Source organism: Microtus pennsylvanicus, chromosome 10 (genome assembly GCF_037038515.1).
Source record: "Microtus pennsylvanicus isolate mMicPen1 chromosome 10, mMicPen1.hap1, whole genome shotgun sequence".
Taxonomy (NCBI): Eukaryota; Metazoa; Chordata; class Mammalia; order Rodentia; family Cricetidae; genus Microtus; species Microtus pennsylvanicus.
The window spans coordinates 44,698,546-44,717,040 of NC_134588.1; the positions used below are offsets into that span (position 1 = coordinate 44,698,546).

At 44.9% G+C, this 18,495-nt stretch overlaps 1 protein-coding gene across 1 annotated transcript in view; it reads left to right on the forward strand.

The window, feature by feature from the left end:
* Positions 1–3,439: 3,439 nt before the first annotated feature.
* Positions 3,440–18,495, forward strand: part of Niban1 (niban apoptosis regulator 1) — a 158,282-nt gene continuing 143,226 nt past the window's right edge. The window contains exon 1 of the mRNA XM_075988216.1: positions 3,440–3,581. Coding sequence (XP_075844331.1) covers positions 3,527–3,581 — 55 coding nt within the window. The 5' untranslated portion in view covers positions 3,440–3,526. The remainder of the gene's footprint in view (positions 3,582–18,495) is intronic.

An 18,495-nucleotide genomic window follows, 5' to 3' on the forward strand; every position in this document is an offset into this window, starting at 1 on the left:
ATAATCCAGCTGGGCGATGGTGGCGCACGCCTTTAATCCCAGCACTCGGGAGGCAGAGGCAGGCGGATCTCTGTGAGTTCGAGACCAGCCTGGTCTACAAAGCTGGTTCCAGGACAGGCTCCAAAGCCACAGAGAAACCCTGTCTCGAAAAAGCAAAAAAATAAAATAAAATAAAATAAAAAATAAAAGGATAATCCAAATGTGTGGATTTTATGGTATATGAATTATATCTTAGTGAGTATGTGAATCATTTAAGGCTGTGATATTGATCTGAGAGAGGAGGCCTTAAAAATATTTCAAAGCAAAATGCGTTGATTCTGGCAGAAACTAGCATTGCACAGGGGACGTCTAAACTAGATGGTTTGAGTTGTATGAAATTGAATTGGGTTCATAAAGTTATTGAATTGCTCAGAGACCCGTTTTAATGTGTAATTAACAAAATGATGCTCACACAGGATTTGCAAATATTAAATACTATGACTGAAATTAAAAAACAAAAAGAATTCTGGGGGTCAGCTAGATGGCTTAGTGGGAGAGGGGCCAAGTTTGATGACCTGAGTTCAATTCCTGGGATGACACGGTAGATCAGGAGAGAACTAACTCTGGCAAGTTGTCTTCCATGCTCACATGACCACTGTGTTGCATATGTTCCCCCCTGAAGGAAATAAAAAAGATGAAAATAATGAATTTATTATTTTTTTCCCATAAACAATTGAGAGAGAGAGAGAGAGAGAGAGAGAGAGAGAGAGAGAGAGAGAGAGATTATCTTTGTTTTTGGGCAGGAAGGCAGAAAACACCTGTTTCTTGATGTAGCATGAATGATCTGAAGGGTCAGTTAAAAATCCTAGAAATGGCCAGGAGGTGATGGCACACACCTTTAACCCCGCACTCAGGAGGAAGGGGCAGAAATGCCCTTCGTTTCCAGTTTTGCTCTTGTGATAACAACCCCAGCATCCACCCACTGCCCTCTTACTATGTTCCTTGGGATATGGGAATACGTGTTTTTTGTTTGTTTGTTTGTTTGTTTTTGAGACAGGGTTTCTCTGTGGTTTTGGAGCCTGTCCTGGAACTAGCTCTTGTAGACCAGGCTGGTCTCGAACTTACAGAGATCCGCCTGCCTCTGCCTCCCAAGTGCTGGGATTAAAGGCGTTCGCCACCACCGCCCGGCGCTCCTTGGGATATGTTAAGTGCTTCAAGACCCACCGAAACTAGATTTTGACAACGGTCCATAAGGTGAGTATAACTATCTCCATGTAACTGCTGAAGAAACCCACAAAGGGATGATCCCTAAATGTTCATGTATTTGAAACCCTAGTCCACAGCCCGTGGTGCTGTAGAAGGATGTGAACTGTTAGGAACTAGAGTCTTGTGAGTGTTTTTGAAGGAGATACTAAGACACCACTGCCCCCCCCACACCCACGCATTCCCCACCTGCTGTGAGGTGACCAGCAACCCTGCCACCTGTTCTGCCATGATGTGTTGAGCCAGGTGCCAGGGGTGTGTTCGTAGTAAGGAAACAGGATAGGAGAATTAATTGTAGGTTCCAGGCCAGCCTGGATTTTCTAAGCCTTTTCTTAAAAAAAAAAAAAAACAAACGAGGTGGAGATGGGGTAGAATAACTCCCAAATAAATTATAACAAAGAACAAAACCACCTCAAGAGCTGCTGTGCGGACACAAGCTTGAAGGCCACGTGACCTCTGACCTTGGGCTGAACCTCTGAACTGTGGGCCCGAGAGACACTAATTCTGATAAGCCGATTATCCTCAGCATTTTTTCACAGTGAGAAAAGAAGGTTACCACAAGGCGGGGAGTTAGGCAATCTGACCAGGTCACATGACCAGCCAGGGAGTCAAAGCTGAATTTGCCAGTTCAGGAGTGGCGATTTGGCTCCACACAAATCTTTCCACCTGGGAATGTACGACAGAGCAAAGAGCGATAAATCAGAATAATCCCTTGCTTCTCCAACGCAGATAAACTATACAAGTAGAGACAAACTAAACCTGCTTTGGGCAGGAGATCCAAGTCGGCTGTGCTCAAAATAGAACAGAATTCTGAGGTGTAATTGGATCAATTTATGTAATAGAAGGAATTAGTTCTGCTCAGAAAAAAATATACTTCAAGAGCCATTCAGAATATTTAAAAAAGATACTCTTTTATGTGTATAGGTGTTTTGTCTGCATGTCTGTCTGTCTACCACATGCATGCAGGGGTTTTTCAAGACAGGATTTCTCTGTGTATCTCTTCTGGCCCCTGACTGTCCTGGAACTTGCCCGGTAAACCAGGCTGACCTCCACCTGCTTCTGCCTTCCAAGTGCTGGGATAAAAGGCACTCCTCATAGCCCAAGTTAGTCTCTGTGTAGCCCACTCCTCCTGCATCTACTTCCCAAAGTGCTGGCACTACAGGTGTGCAGTACCACACCTTGTTTTTGAGATGCTGAGACTCAAACCCAGAGCTTCCAGAATGCTAGGCCAGCTCACTACTCTCTAGCCCAGGGATATTAGCAGTTCAGAGCTGACTGGAAAGAAATGGAGCAGCCAGAGAGTAACACACTAGGTTCTCCTTGGCGAAATGAGGACAGGGGAAGATGTAAGAATTTGCAGGACATCGGACACACTTTGAAATTAGACGGATGTGTGCAGGGTGGGGGAGACAGGGGTGTGAGCTGTGAGAAACATTCGTGGTCATGTTCTGGAGAATTGGCTTAAAGTTCTCTTCAGGCTTTGTGAAGTTGGTAGGAATTGCTAAAACTCTGATCACTAAGAACAGAAAGGCCCAGGCTGATCTTGCTTGAGGCTGCCAAGCTGAAGAGCAGTTGCTGGGAAAGGAACACTGTGGTCTCCTACCAGCTATTTCCCATCCGGTAAGATGAGACCCTCAAGGACAGGTCCGTGAGTCCCAGTCAGACCTTAGAGTGTACGGGATCCACTCGGTGTTCGCTAGACTTTTCCATTGCTCTCCCCAGCTCTCCCTTCACTTCCCACCTCCTAAGTCCAACTTCTTGGTTGCAGGAAGGTATGGCTCCTCCAAGCTTCCCATACTTCCGGGCAAGGGAATTCCCTGGGAGGGGAGGGGGGCTTTGAAAACAGGCTCTGGACAGGTGGCTGGAGAACAGGAAGGCAAATGGGCTTTTGATCTCCATCTTGTGGGACAGAGGTAATGAAGCTTCCAGCTGGCAGAGGTCACCTGGAAGTGATGATCCACTCTACTCTCTCCACGGTGTGTCTGGGTTGTCCCCAACCTGGTGAAAAGTCAGCCAAGAGGAGGGAAGTCCTTTTTCGGTCCCTGGAGTTCCTTGGATAGCCCCCGGGGGCTCAACAGCAGAGCGAGGGCGGGAAGACAGCCCCCGGGCCAGCCCACACGTCTTCCGAGGGCGCGGACCTGGAGGAGGAGGCGCCCGCGCCGGCGACGCCTCTCGAGGAAGTTGGCCCTTTAATTATAGCGCCAGTTCCCTGTCGCATCCACCTTCTGCAGCTAGCAGCAGACAGCCCGTGTTAGTCCTCTGCCTCTCGTGCGGCACCGCGGCCATGGGCGGCTCGGCCTCCAGCCAGTTGGACGAGGGCAAGTGCGCCTACATCCGAGGTACGACCGCCCCTCCGGGGCTGCAGGGCGGCACAGAGCCGGGACTAGCCTAGTCACCTTCAGGGCAGCGCATTGCCAGGGCTAGCCTGGTCACTTGCGCACCGGTACTCCCCTGCGAGCGCGGGCAATCTGGTGCCACTCGCGGGCTTTGGGCACCTAGACACGCACTCGCCTCCCGGAGCCCAGTGTCCTGTGTTTCAAGCACCCGCGCGGCTCGGGTGGGGAGGAGACTCGGGATGCGGTGATGCGGGATGCGCCAGGAGAGACAAGTCCTCTTAGGAAGGCAGGAGAGGACTCTTGTCGTTGTCCCAATTCCCCCGCCCCACCCTCCCCAGCCCCTCACGCGCGCGTCCCTCTCCCCTCAGGATCTGTTCTTTCCCTGGCGGGGAAACATTTCTCTTGCTTGTGCTTGGCTCTGAGTGGTTTCTAAAAGTGGCCGCGGAGGTTGCTGGGGATATCCCCTTGAGTTTGGAGATTTCCCTGTGTGGGTGTGGGTGGGGTAGGGTGTGGGGGGGGATTCCTGGCCAGTCGAGCAGAATTTCCCTCTGGGTCATACTGGCCCGGTTTTGTAAAGTGCAGCTAAGGCCACACCTCTCCCAAACTTCACACCAATTGCAGGGCGATTTCATCAGAAACAGAAAGGATGAAGTCGTCACCTTTTCAGGTTGGATGGTTCCTTTCTTTCTCTAGAGAGGGAGGAAAGCAAAAGGGGAAGCTTGGCGTGTTTTGCAACAGTTGTTAAAACTGTAGATGAGGAGAAACTCGTCTTTTTAGGAGATCTTGAGATACGGAGGAGTGACTTAGTTAAGAGAGGCAGGCTGAAGAAACCAAAACCAAACCAAACAGAAACAGCAGGAAGTCTTGACTCCTTATCTTTCGGTGTCTTTGGCTCCTGCTCCACCCACCCCAATCTTGCCCTCAGCCACTGATGCTCTAGCTAGCTTGTAAATTTGATGAGTCCCGTTCCTGGCTTCCAAAGTGCCATATTTGAAAATATGGACTCGGCGGCTCCAAGTTTAACTGTAACTCTTTAAAAGAAACAGTGAGGTTTTTCTTGATGCCCCTTTTCTGGACCTTGAGGTTATGCCTATATAGAAAGCATTTACCCATTTCTTTAGTCATATTTGTTCTCAGTCACGACGTTTCAAAACATTTTTTAAAGGCTACCATACAAAGGCGCACGAAAGGCTGAGGCTATAATTGATTACCCAGATTCTTGCTTCTGTACTTCCACGTAGAGAATCATCAGCAACTGACAATGTCGGGGGATAAAACTTAGTCATTTGTCCCTCTGTGGAAGAGAGAAATGATGGATGTTTCATTTAGCTAAAGACCAAGCCCGTCTTACCCCTAGAATTGTTATTTGCTTTTTTCCCCCAGTACGGGGCTCAGAGATGTCACAACACTAACAAGGAGCTTACATTCACCTGTGAGCAGAATCGCGCTCATGGGGCTCATAAGATGTTTCACTACATAGTTAGAAGCACTTAAAGTCACTGCCTAGACTTCTGCAGGTAGCAGGACCCTTGGCATGGTCGGAGATAAGTTAGTTTACACACTTCAAGGTCGGGATCTTGTTGTGCCTGCTGCAAGCATCGTACTCAAAGGAGGAAAAGTGTCACCCTATTTATCAAAATCAATATGTAGTGCACACACAATGAACACGTGTAAGCGAGTAAAACCACAGTCATTACATCCCCTGTCAGTGTTTCGCTCTTCGGAAGAGGCTTGGGAAGAAGGCTTTCATGGTATGTGTAGTGGGGAAGGCAGAGAAGAGTTAAAATACCTCTGGGGATAATGAGCCTGTGCTTCACGAGACAGCACAGATCACACCAGAAGGGAAAGGAGCCTTGGAAAAATCGCTGGGAATTGTTCCTGCTTGAGCAAAAGAAGATCACAAGGCTCTGATTTCCCGGCGGTTTCGAAGCTTCAGGTCCCTGAAGAAAACCATAACCCTACATTTATTCCTCTGCCTATCCTTTAGCTGATAAATATCCTCAAGCTTTGATTTAATTGTAAGTAAAACAATTGGAGGGTTGAAGGTCGAATTTAAATACCGTTTTATGATCTGCTCCTCATAAAGTGGCCTCAGTGAAAGTGGATTTGAAAGCTTCTGTTGTTGAGGTAGTAACTTGTTTTGGACTTTGCCGGGGCACTGAGTAACCAGTCTACACATTTTAAGTGTTGCTAAGTTGGTATCTGTTTGAAGCAGCTGTACTTTGAGAACACCGGCACACTCTAGAGCTCTGTCTTTACTGACTTTCAGGCCAGCCGTCAGTAATACTACTGAGTTGGATTCTTATAATCTGAGTTTGAGGCCAGCCTGGTCTACAGAGCAAGTTCCAGGATAGACAGGGATACACAGAGAAACCTTGTCTTTGAAAACCAAAAAGAAAAAAAAAAGAAAGAAAAGAATTTACTTGTTAAAGAGAGAACTGACTTCTACACACTGTGGTACGCATGCGCCCTTCCACAAACAAACAAATAAATGTAGTACAACCCTTAAAAGAAGGCCTGACGAAATGGCTGGGCAGGTAGACACCCTTGCTGCTAAAACTAGTGGCCTGGGTTCAGTTCACATGGTAGGAGAAGAGAGACAGCTCCCACAGAACGCCCTTCAGTCTTCTCACTCCGCTGTGACGTTACACGCTCCCTCCTCTACAAAGAATAAGCAACTGCAGCAAACTAGAGCTACTATGGCACTTTGAGAGAATGAAAAAGGAAACAAATCTGAGCTCCTCCACACAGGGTGTTCTTACAGGACTGTGTAAGCAAGTCCTGGAGGAGATGGTGCAGCATGGGTTTGCTGAGCGCATGTGGGCCTGCTACCAGCAAGTAGTTAAGGAAACGGTTTCTGACCTACTTAGGGCCCACAAGATGGCTTCAGTGGTTAAAGGTGCCTGCCACCAACCTGATGACTGAGTGGAGGAAATAGTTAAGCAAGCGCTTAAGGAAACTGTTCTTCAGTTGGGTGCCATGATGCCCGTGTGCAATGCTAGCACGATAGAGGTGAAGACGGGAGCAGCAAGAGTTCGAAGCCAGTATCGGCTGAATGAGGAGAGGGAGAGAAAGATCTTTTCCTGAACTCGCTGTCAGTGACAGCCTGAGAAGGAAGGGCTCAATGACTTTTTTTTCAAATAGTCATCAATGAGTTGATACCTTTAATGAGTTTCAGGTTTATTTTTAAGATTTAGGTGTATGTCTGTGTACCTTTGTGGGTTTGTGCGTACCATGTGTGTGTGGGTGCCCCTGGAGGCCAGAAGAGAGCAGTAGTTCCCCCCACCCCCATGAGAATTGGACTTACAGGTAGTTGTGAGCCACCTGATTTGGATGCTGGGAACTGAACCTGGGTCCTCTGCATGAGCTACGTCATCAAAGCCTGCCTTAGCATAGGTGACAGCTCAGAATAGCTGGCAATCTGGAGCACACTGCACAGCCTGCAGGCAGCTCAGCAGGTTGGAGAGAGTCCTTTCCAGGTGACAGTTGGTGTGAATCTCTTCTAGTCAGCTTGGCTGGTCTCGTTTCTTCTAGGCAGTTGCGGGAGTCTGTGCTTCTTCCAGGCTGCTAGACTTGGCTAGCAGAGTCTTCTGTGCAGCTTGTTTTGTCTGAGAGTGACTCTTGGCAGTCTTTACTGCTTGTTTATACACTCTTGTTGAGAGAGGGCCTAGTGAAGCCGGTCAGTTTCAGGGATGTCCTGAAGCTATCTTGAATTGTTTGCTTCCGGTCTTAAGGTGCTTCCTTGCAGAAAGATGCATTTTACCTCCCCCCCTAGAACATCCTGTTGTTTTTACCTCCTTGTAAAAATCCTGTCCTAAAATATCCTGCTGCTCTACTCTCTCTTTATGTCTATGTCTTAAGAAGTTTTCCTCTGGTCCCTGGCGGTGGGACCATGATCTATTCCTGGTGCACAGGCTGGCTTTTTGGGACCCACTTCCCTATGGTGGGATGCCTTGCTCAGCCCACAACTTAATGTGCCAGACTTTGTTAGCTCCCCATGGGAGGCCTTACCCTTTCAGAGGAGTGGATGGGGGTGAGTTGTTGGGAGGAGGAGGGGAGGGAGAGAGAACTGTAATTGGAATGTAAAATGAATAAAAAATTAAAAAAAAACTCCCTCCAAGATGGAAGGCTTTAGCCTCAAGGAAATTACTACTCAACAATAAGACCCGAACTCAAAAAAGCCAAGAATAGATGAGAAAGATTGCTAGTAATCTCCTAATAGTGCTTTTCCTTCTGTCTCCAACAGCGGGACATACAGTTTTTAAGTGCCCACATGAACCCTCATAATAAAGATATTCCCAGCCCCCTTTGCATCAAGATGGGGCTATTCAGCTGACTTTTGGTTTATGGGATCTAAGTGTCACATCTTTCAAGGAAGTTACTGGTCTAGACAGAGGTCAAAGTGGACAGGAATGATTTTTTTTGGTCCTGTCCTTGATGCTGTCTGGATCAGCCAGTTTGGACAATGACTTATTCTTTCAAGGAATCATCTATACAGAGTGGAGTTGAGGGATGAAAGCGGCCTCAGTTCCTGTGGGATTCACATAACTAAACCTCCATAAGAAGCCTGGCACTAACTTCCTTTGGACTTTAATAAGAGAGAAATCAACTGTGTCTTATATAAGCCAGTGTTATTTGTGGAATTGCTATTGTACATGGAGAAGCCTTATTTTAATGAATATAAATGTCTCTGTTATCTGTGGCCCAGTGTATCCCAGCCATTTGGGTTCCTTTAAGAAAAACTGATGGAAAGACTGTAGAGAATGGTAATTAGTGTTCCATTGGTATTAGCCTTAGGGCAGCCTGCCTCTGCCTCCCCAGTGCAGCCATTAAAGCTCCACCACTGCCCTGGGGCAGTGCTCACCCCTAACCACCGAGCCATCTCTCTCCCCAGCCTGGATCAGCCTCTTTCTAGGAGAGGGGGAATTGCAGCTCTCAGGAAAGAATAGAGAGGGAGAGCAAAAGGAAAGGGAAGGTCCAGTATAAATTCTGGTCTATAAAAATACTATTTAGCCAGGCAGTGGTGGCGCACGCCTTTAATCCCAGCACTCGGGAGGCAGAGGCAGGCGGATCTCTGTGAGTTCGATCGAGGCCAGCCTGGTCTACAAGAGCTAGTTCCGGGACAGGCACCAAAGCTACAGAGAAACCCTGTCTCGAAAAAACAAACAAACAAAAAATACTATTTATACACACACACACACACACACACACACCCTTATATACCTTTATATATCTTTTCCAACTGCTGATGAAGTGAATAGAAATTTGAAGGAACATTAATTACTGAAGACTGGGAATTTCCATCCAGTGTCACTAATTACTTTCTGCTTCTACCCATCTTTATGAATGGAAATCAAGACACTGGGAATGAAAGACTTTAAGAAACCCCAAATCCACTGGGTAGTAGTGGCGCACACCTTTAACCCCAGCACTCAGGAGGCAGAGGCGGGAGGATCTCTGTGTGTTCGAGGCCAGTCTGGTTTACAGAGCGAATTTCAGGAGAGTCAAGGCTACTCGAGATATCTGTCTCAAAGAACCAAAAAAAAGAAAAAAAAGAAACCTCAAATCTAATGTTCAAAACCAGAAAAGAGATTTGAGATGATTTGAGAAGGGTTTATTTTGAATTCAGCTTTTCTCCATGAATTCTGATATGAGCACAATGCTGACTCAAGACCTGACTTTTAGCTGATAAGATGCCTCAGCTGGTGAAGGAGCTTGAGGACATGAGTTCAATCCTCAGGGCCACATGGTGAAAGGAGAGAACTCCTCAAATTGTTTTCTGACATCTGAGAGGATGCCGCACCAGGTGCATCCACATGGCACTCACACACACCGACATAAATACATCAGTTTAAGCCCTGGTCTTTTTTTTTTGGTTACTTCTTTTTTTCAAGGCAAGGTTTCTATGTGTAGCCCTGGCTGTCCTGGAACTCGTTTAGTAGACCAGGCTGACCTCGACCTCACAGAGATCCATAAATCCTGGTCTTAATAAAACATTTCCCTTTATGTAGACATTGATTATGAGAAGACTACATGAACAAGGGTTTCTAGTAGTCATAACTACCAAGATGACAATACCAATTTTTATTATTTGATTGTTTCTATATTAAGTCAGGGTTTCATGTGTTCAGGCTGGCTTTGAACTCTGTGTCTGTAGACGAGTTACGCTCCTGATCCTCCTGCCTCCACCTGCCAAGTGCTGGGACTACAGGTGTTCCCTCCAGGTCAGGGTTGTGAGGTGCTATGGGGAGAACCCAGAGCACCCCGAATGCCGGGAAAGCTCTCAGGCAACTGAGCTCCACCCCCAGCTCCCAATTATCTGATTTTTCCTGAGAACTATGAACTGATGGTAGTTTTACTCAGTTGTAATCTTTGGAAGCATCTGACCGAGCTCACAGGTGGAAAATGCAACAGAAGGAACACAAGTTTAGCAGGAATTTAGAATTTAATTAAAATACACATAGTGTGAAAGCTTTATAAAATATGCAGTGTGAATTATGGCGGTGAATTTTAATCTCCTAAACAGAAACTTTGATTACTTTGCTGTTAGCAGAGTGAGGTATTGTCACTCTAAGACGTGAAGTGCGCGCGACAACAATACGCGATGGGAAATGAATGAGGAGGATGGGAGAGAACCGGCAGCAAGACAAGAATAAAGCACAATTCATCTGGCGCCGTCTGTTGAAGGCCTTTTTAGAAAGCATAGGACATGAAGGCTAAGATTCTCATAGTTTTAAACTAAAGTGCAGCATACACACAGAGACACAGACACAAACACACACGCATTCAAACACACAGACACACACACACATTCAAACACACAGACACACACACATTCAAACACACAGACACACACACACATTCAAACACACAGACACACACACACATTCAAACACACAGACACACACACATTCAAACACACAGACACACACACAGAGAAACCCACACATGCACACACGGACACACATACATGCACACACAGACACACATACACACATGCACACACGGACACACATACACACATGCACGCACAGACACACATACACACATGCACATACAGACACAATACACATATATGCACACACAGACACACATACACACATACATATGCACACACACACACACATGCAAGCGCTCACACAAATGCAATACAGGTTTTGTTCTCTGAAACTGGGAAATGCATTTAAAAGAGAAAAATAGCACATTGCTGCCAATAGGAAGAATGGGAGCCAGCTTTTCAAAGTGCCCTTTCTTTGGTACCGCTTAGTTTTTCTCACTTAGGAAAAACAAAAGGTTTAGCAATATGAAAACAATTAATTCTGTTTTGCAAATTGCCAGGACATGAAGAAGCTTATATTTCTTGCTTAATGTATGAAATGAGTCTATGAGGTCAGAATTAAAGAATAGTTTTTTTTTTGCTAGGATCCCAGGAATGGTGCTTAAAAGGTTTTAAGGAATTTTGGAAGAAAAGCCTGTTTCTCTTTGCCAAGCCACGTGGACATTTATTTCCCTTTCCTTCTTAAACACTATTTTTATTTTAAAATAAAACACAGATGTAGAAAACCACACGGAGCAGATGCATAGCTCAGCAAATCATTGTAAGTCACATGCTTGCAGCCATCACCCAGGTTGAAGGAAGGACCACACTGGCCACTGCAGAAGTCTCCATGTGCCCCCATCTCTCCAAAAGCGGCCACTATCTTCAGCCGTCTATTGCCCCCCCCCCCAACAAACCACCTTAAAGATACTGGCACTTATATTTATTTGCTTACAATTCTGCTATCTCAGCTTGATTCAGCTGGGTGGTTCTGGTTGTCTTCATAGGTGGTTATTCTTGTGACTTTGGTTATTGGGCATGTCAGCTGGTGATTTTGGGCACACCTGAGGAGTTCTTTTTCTCCAGGTACATTTCTATGTGGTCACTTCAGCAGAGTACCAGACTTTTAAAATAATAAACCAGAGTTTGCTAGAATGCTCAAGGCCCTCGAAGCTGCTAGGACTTCTTATGGTGTGTTAGGGTTCTCTAGAGGAACAGAACTTCTAGTATCTATCTATCTATCTATCTATCTATCTATCTATCTATCTATCTATCTATCTATCTATCTATCTATCTATCATCTATCTATCTATCATCTATCTATCTATCATCTATCTATCTATCTATCTATCTATCTATCTATCTATCTATCTATCTATCATCTATCTATCATCTAAAGGGAATTTATTGGGATGGCTAACAGGGTATTTTCCAGCTAGTCCAACAATGACTGTCTACCAATGGAAGTTTCAAGAATCCAGTAGCTGTTCCGTCTACAAGGCTGGATGCATCAACTGGTCCAGTATATGCCAGAATCCTGAAGAAGTAGGCTCTTCCCAGTGAAAGCAAGAGCCACCAGGCAAATAGGGAGCAAGCTTCCTTCTTCCCTGTCCTTTGTATAGGCTGCCAGCACAAGGTGTTGCCCAGATTCGAGGTACATTTTCCCTCCTCAAAAGATCTGGATTATAGATGTATCTTCTCACCTCAAAGATCCAAAATAGGATTAATTATTTCTTCAAATGATTCAATTACGAAAGAAAAAACCCTCACAGGTGAACCCAGATGCTTGGGTTTTAGTTAATTCCAACCAGTTCAGTCAAGTTGGCATCAAAAATAGCTGTCACATATGGCCGAGGCCTCGCAAGGGGTGATCTGCATTATCGACCTGACTGATTTAGAATCGCTATGGGAACACATCTCTGAGTGTCTCTGGGTGTTCACAGGAAGGTTTTAGTCGAGGAGGGAAGACTCAGCTTGAATGCGGGCCTGACAAAAAGGTGACTTGAGCATCCATGTTCATCTCTTTGCTCTGTGACTGTGCATGCGTTGTGACCAGTTCTGTTCATAGCTGGACCCTCCCTCTGTGATGTGCTGTGCCCCATTATTCTGCTCTCTCAGTCATCCTAGATTCAGGAGGGGCTACACACGGGTTATCTAGGACTGCTCAGTCACAGTCTACCAGGCCACTAATGTCAGACTCTGAAAACTTTATTTATTTAACATCCTGACTGCATTTTCACCTCCCTCCTCTCCTCCCATTCCCTTCCCTCACCTACTACCCCAATCCACTCCTCTGTTTCTATTAAAAAAGGGACCCGCCTCCCTTGGGTTTCAACAAAGCGTGGCATATCCAGTTGTGGTAAGGCTAAGCACCTCCTCTTGTATTAAGACTGGACAAGGCAATCCAGGATAAGGAATAGGTTCCGAAGAGCCAGCCACAGCATTAGGGACAGCCCCTGCTCCCAGTCTTAGGAGTCCCACAAGTAGACCTAATCTCATATTTTGTAATGACTTCTTCATATTTCCTTGTGGTTTTAATCCCTGTTGTCTTATATACTTAAACATGTCTTCTTTCAAGCCTCTTGTATGCTAATGTTTTCCGCTAAGTCTTTCTTTCCTTGCCAATTATCTGTTTAACAGATGGAGTTTTCCATTGTCTGGAGTTTGCTCAGAGTGCAATTCCACACATTCTTCTGTATTTTCTACAACAGAGAGGAGCAATCTCTAGATCAGTCTGAGAGTCAGTCCTGGAGTCAGGCGCACAGACAGACAGCGCTGGCTTCTCCACTGGAAGGCTGGTTGCCGGCATGTGTAGTTGTCTCTCTTTCTATAATGCGGGAAGCCATGGTGCTCATTGCTAGGACTCATTAATTCATGGGAGACTGCACAGTCTTCAAGTCTGTCTTCTAACAGACTTCACTGACAGCCCCCCTGGTCAGAGCAAGTCACACATTCCTTCCTAAGTCATTGCTGGCAAGAGTGTTGAATTAGCATGGCTGTCTAACCCAGTCAAACAAGAACGTTCCTGGCTTAGTGCTTGGCTAAAGCCCACGGTGAGCAGCAAGGTCATGGGATTCCTGAACAAAATCAAGTGGACTTACAAGAAGGAAGTGGTAAATGGGTAGGTAAATAAGATTACCTGTAGCACGATTAATAAAAACCCAGAGACAGATACTGGGGTTCAACCAGAAGGTCAGAAAAGCAAAACAGCCAGCCACTGGCTCTTACCTCTACCTCAGTCTGAAATGGCAATCCTGCCTCCAGAAATCTCAGAATGAGACTGTATCTGAGAGCTGTCTCATCCTGTTTTATATTTCTTTCTAGGGCTTGGATTAAAGGCATGCACCACTACCTCCCAGTTTCTATGGCAAACTAGTGTGACTATGGGATTAGAGGTGTGTGTTACCACTGCCTGGTCTGTAAGGCTGACCATTGCGGCTGTCTTATCTTCAGGCAAGCTTTATTTATTAAAATACCAATGAAGTTTCACTACAATTATTCATTTGATAAAGGTCATGAGAGGAATAAATGGGGCTTATGACAGGATCCAGGATAGTGCTAGGCTGGGGGAAGAGGTGTATGTTAGATATTGCGTTTAAGAAGATCGTAGTTGCTGACTGCCAGAAAACTAGGCAAGAGCCTGTGGGGTTCCCATAGGGCAGGAAGAAGGGGAGGGACTAGCGGGGGCTGAAGAAGGGTGGTGTGCTGGTGTGTTTGGATAGTGAGAAGTGGGGAGACTTGATGGGAGGGAGGTCCTGGTCATAGCTGCTGCTTTAGCATCACTCGAGTGTGTGCACCGGGAAAGCAGGTTCCGACTTTACTTCACAGTGACATTTGCAGCCAGTGGGTCAGTGTCCAGGCCATGATTCTTGACTGATGAATCTGAGTTCCATGAGAGAAAGAAATTAAAAACTGTAATGACTTTCTACAAAATTGTCCTTCGACTGCCACACACACATCATGGCAGCCGGGCATGTGCACGAGTGTGAGCCATCCCTACCCCTGCACCATACAGATGTATAACAAAAGAACTTTTTTGTTGTTGTTTTATTTATTTTTTTGTTTTGTTTTTTTCGAGACAGGGTTTCTCTGTGGTTTTGGAGCCTGTCCTGGAACTAGCTCTGTAGACCAGGCTGGTCTCCAACTCACAGAGATCCGCCTGCCTCTGCCTCCCGAGTGCTGGGATTAAAGGCGTGTGCCACCACTGCCCGGCCAACAAAAGAACTTTAAAAAAGAAAGAACTCTTAGAAATAAAAAAAAAATCCTGTGATCAAAAATTAATCTTACTGTTTCTTGGATAATAAAGTTGAAATATTTCAAATAACAGTACAGACATCAAAAGATAGGAAAAAAAAAGCCACAGAGAAACCCTGTCTCGAAAAACCAAAAAAAAAAAAAAAAGATCGAAAGGTGAAGGAGACAGTATTTAAAAAGTCAATAAGAATTTTAACGTCTGACTAGAGAATAAAGAGCATAAAGAAGGCAAATTACCTAGAAATCATAGAAAGCTGTTTTCTATTACAGAAGACCATGTGCTTATAGATTTATAGGGCCAGGCAATTTCTGGGGCGGATAGAGGTAGAGGTAGCTCATGCTCCCATCTTGCAAGGGAGAATGATAAGGTAATATACAGGTACTGGACAGAGTCCTTGGTGACAGAAATGAGCCCTGGACCACAGGTCACTCTGGACTGTTAGACCTGTACTAAAGCAAGGTCAAAGCAGAGTAAAGAAGAATCCAGCTCAGCCTGAATAATTTAACTGGAGGCCCGGTCAAAGGCCTGGTTCCTTAGATGACTCAACCCTTCACGTGCAACACGTGCAACCCGTGAAGCTCAACATCCATTGGAAAATTACCAGGCAAATAGAAGAAATGGAAAAATGTCCATAACTATAATGAGAGAGAGACAGAGACTCGGGATTTCCAGGTGTGATATATTTAGCAGCAACATTAAGGTAGCAATGAGGAACATGTTCCATATGACAGGAAGATGTAAATGCCAAGAGAAAAGAAATGAAAACTAGGAAAGCATACTTTCCGTTGCCAGTATTTTGGAAGATTACAAGACTTCTCTGTTTCTGTTCCTGTTCCCTGTTGGAAGCTCTGGGGAGAACAAAACTGTACCCACCTGCTGGCAGCCTTCTCTGTCCCCCTGCAGAGGACTAAGGGGGACCCTAGGGGTAGCTGTTGAGGACCCAGGGTTGATCTGGGTCTGGGCAGATGAGTGGGGTTGGTTGAGAGATGAAGGCAAAACATGAATTCTCTCTTGAAAGGTTGTCATTTGTAGTGGTCAGGTCCCCTTGACTCTGGGACTCACACAGGGCATGGAACAATTTCTATGTTTTGCTCAAAAGAATCCAGAGCATTTTCCAACTTTGGACTGAATGTGTTTGTTTAAAGAATTATTTCCTATGCAAGTCATGCTGAATGTGTGAGATGATGTGTCTGAGTAATTGCCCAAGCAAAGAAACACAGGCTTAGCGTTAGAATAATGATAGATTTTATTAGCAACAATGGCGAACGTGTAGTATCTGGAGTATAAATATTTAAAATGGCTGTGTTGTAGAGAAGGATTAAATAAATAACAAGAATTGAAATGTCCTGTTTAAATTTAAAAGTAAATAAGAATTTTGGAGCATGACTAAGACCTATGCAAGCCAACCGAGCTGTCACTTCTTAATTAAGAATGGCTCTCCGTGTGCGGCATGACAATGGCAATAGTAAAAGCTGACATTTATTAAGTGCCTACTATGTGCCCAGCAAGTAAATGTCGCAGAGGAAAAGAAATGGGATAGCTAGTATTCTTCTAGATTTCCGAGACTGTCTTGTAGAAATTTGTTTCTGTGACTTATTCCAGGGTAGAAGTTAAAACATTTACTTTTTGAGCTTTTGGTTTTACTTCTCAATTCTAAATGATCTGGTTTTTTATTTAAACAAATTGTAGATGTGTATGTACATATGCATGGGTGAGTGTACTGTGTGTGTACATGGATGTGTGTGTACATGGATGTGTGTACATGGATGTGTGTGTACATGGATGTGTGTGTACATGGATGTGTGTACATGGATGTGTGTGTACATGGATGTGTGTACATGGATGTGTGTGTACATGGATGTGTGTGTACATGGATGTGTGTACATGGATGTGTGTGTACATGGATGTGTGTGTACATGGATGTGTGTACATGGATGTGTGTGTACATGGATGTGTGTACATGGATGTGTGTGTACATGGATGTGTGTGTACATGGATGTGTGTGTACATGGATGTGTGTGTACATGGATGTGTGTGTACATGGATGTGTGTGTACATGGATGTGTGTACATAGATGTGTTGTACATGGATGTGTGTGTACATAGATGTGTTGTACATGGATGGGTGTGCATGAAGGCAAGGGGGGAGTGTCCTATTTTGCTTTTTATTGCTGTGGTATCATGAGCAAATGCAACTTGGGGAGGAACGGATTTATGTCTTACACGGCAGGACCCTGGCAGTGGGAGCTGAAGCACAGATTATGGAAGAGTACTGTTTACTGACCTGTTTTCCAATTGCTTGCTCAGACTGCTTCCTTACACAACTGAGGATTGCCCAGTGGTGGCACTGCCCACACTGGGCTGGGCCCTCCTGCGATCAATTAGCAGTTAAAAAAATGTCTTACAGACATGCCCCAATCTAATCTGATGGAAGCAGTTCCTCAGCTGAGGTCCTCTTTTCCTAGACGACTCTAGTTTGTGCAAACCTAACCAGTCCACGCACATAGGGTGTCCTTTTCCATCACTCTCCACCTCATTCCTTGGAGGCAGAGTCTCTCCCTGAACCTGGAGCTTATGTTTTTGCCTAGACTGACAACCAGCAAGCCCAGAGAGCCTCTTGTCTCTGCACCCCGCCATGGGAGAGTACAGGGATACAGGCCCAGCATGTGCACACAAATTCTGGGTTCAGACTCAAGACCTCACATTTGCTCAGTAAGCACTTTTAACCACGTAGGCATCTCTCCAGCCCCTGATCTACTATTTTTTGAGATGAATATTTTTACTAGATGGGATGGTAGATCATAAATAGGTTAATCCAGAAACTAAAAAATTCATCCAAATGCTAGAAAACATTGGGAAATTTACAAACAGGTAAAAGAAGAATTTCAGGCCATTTTTTTTCCTGTAAAGAAAATGATGACATTAGTCAACTTCTTCGTTATAAAGGAGAATATATTTGAAGAGCAAGGCCTAAATGGCTAACCTTAATGGAGCTGTCAAATGTGAAAAACACATGACACTCTCCTGAGCACTTGTTGAGTCTGAAGCTGAATATTTTGCAAAGTTTTAAATCTACGGACCAGATGGACCAGGTTCTCACATATAAAATGAGAACAGCATTAATGCCTGGTGAGAGAGAAAGGCGTCTCAGGCAAGTGAGGGGGAGAGAATGGGAGGAAGGAAGAAGAAAGGGAGCAAGGTCAGAAGGAAGGGAAGGATGGAGAGGGATCACTCCTACCTACAATGGCTGATTCAACCACAATATGGGATCGCTTGTCTCGAGATTGGAAGGGGAATCCAAAGCACTTCTGGCCACCCAACATGAGCTGGTTCCTGGCATACCCCTGCAAAGGCTTGGCAGTTCCTACCGAAGTGTCTTCCTAATGCCCTCCCTGGCTTTAGGTGAGTGGTTGGTGTCGAACCTTGAGAATAGTTACTTAAAAGGTTTCTATTTAAACTCTTGTGCCTGATTCTTTCATGGTGAACAAGGAAAGCTGAATACCTTATATGCAGTCATTTGTAGACTCAACAAGCTGCTGAAAAGAATCTAATTAGTACTAATTACAATACTAGAGTGTCCCAACACATTATAATGCCATTGCTTCCGCAGAGCCATTGTGTTTAAACACTCAAACATTAATTAGTCTACAGAACAAATGTGTGAGCTAGGTATTATATGGCAGAATGTGAAAGCCAATTATTTATTGTGCAAAGGCCAGATGCTATTACTGATAGGAAAATAAAATTGATTAGCATAATTGTAGGGATGGTAGAACTGAGGAGCACGTTATATTTGTTACATTATATTATTCATTTCTATATTCCTTTTATTTTTTTATTTTTTTG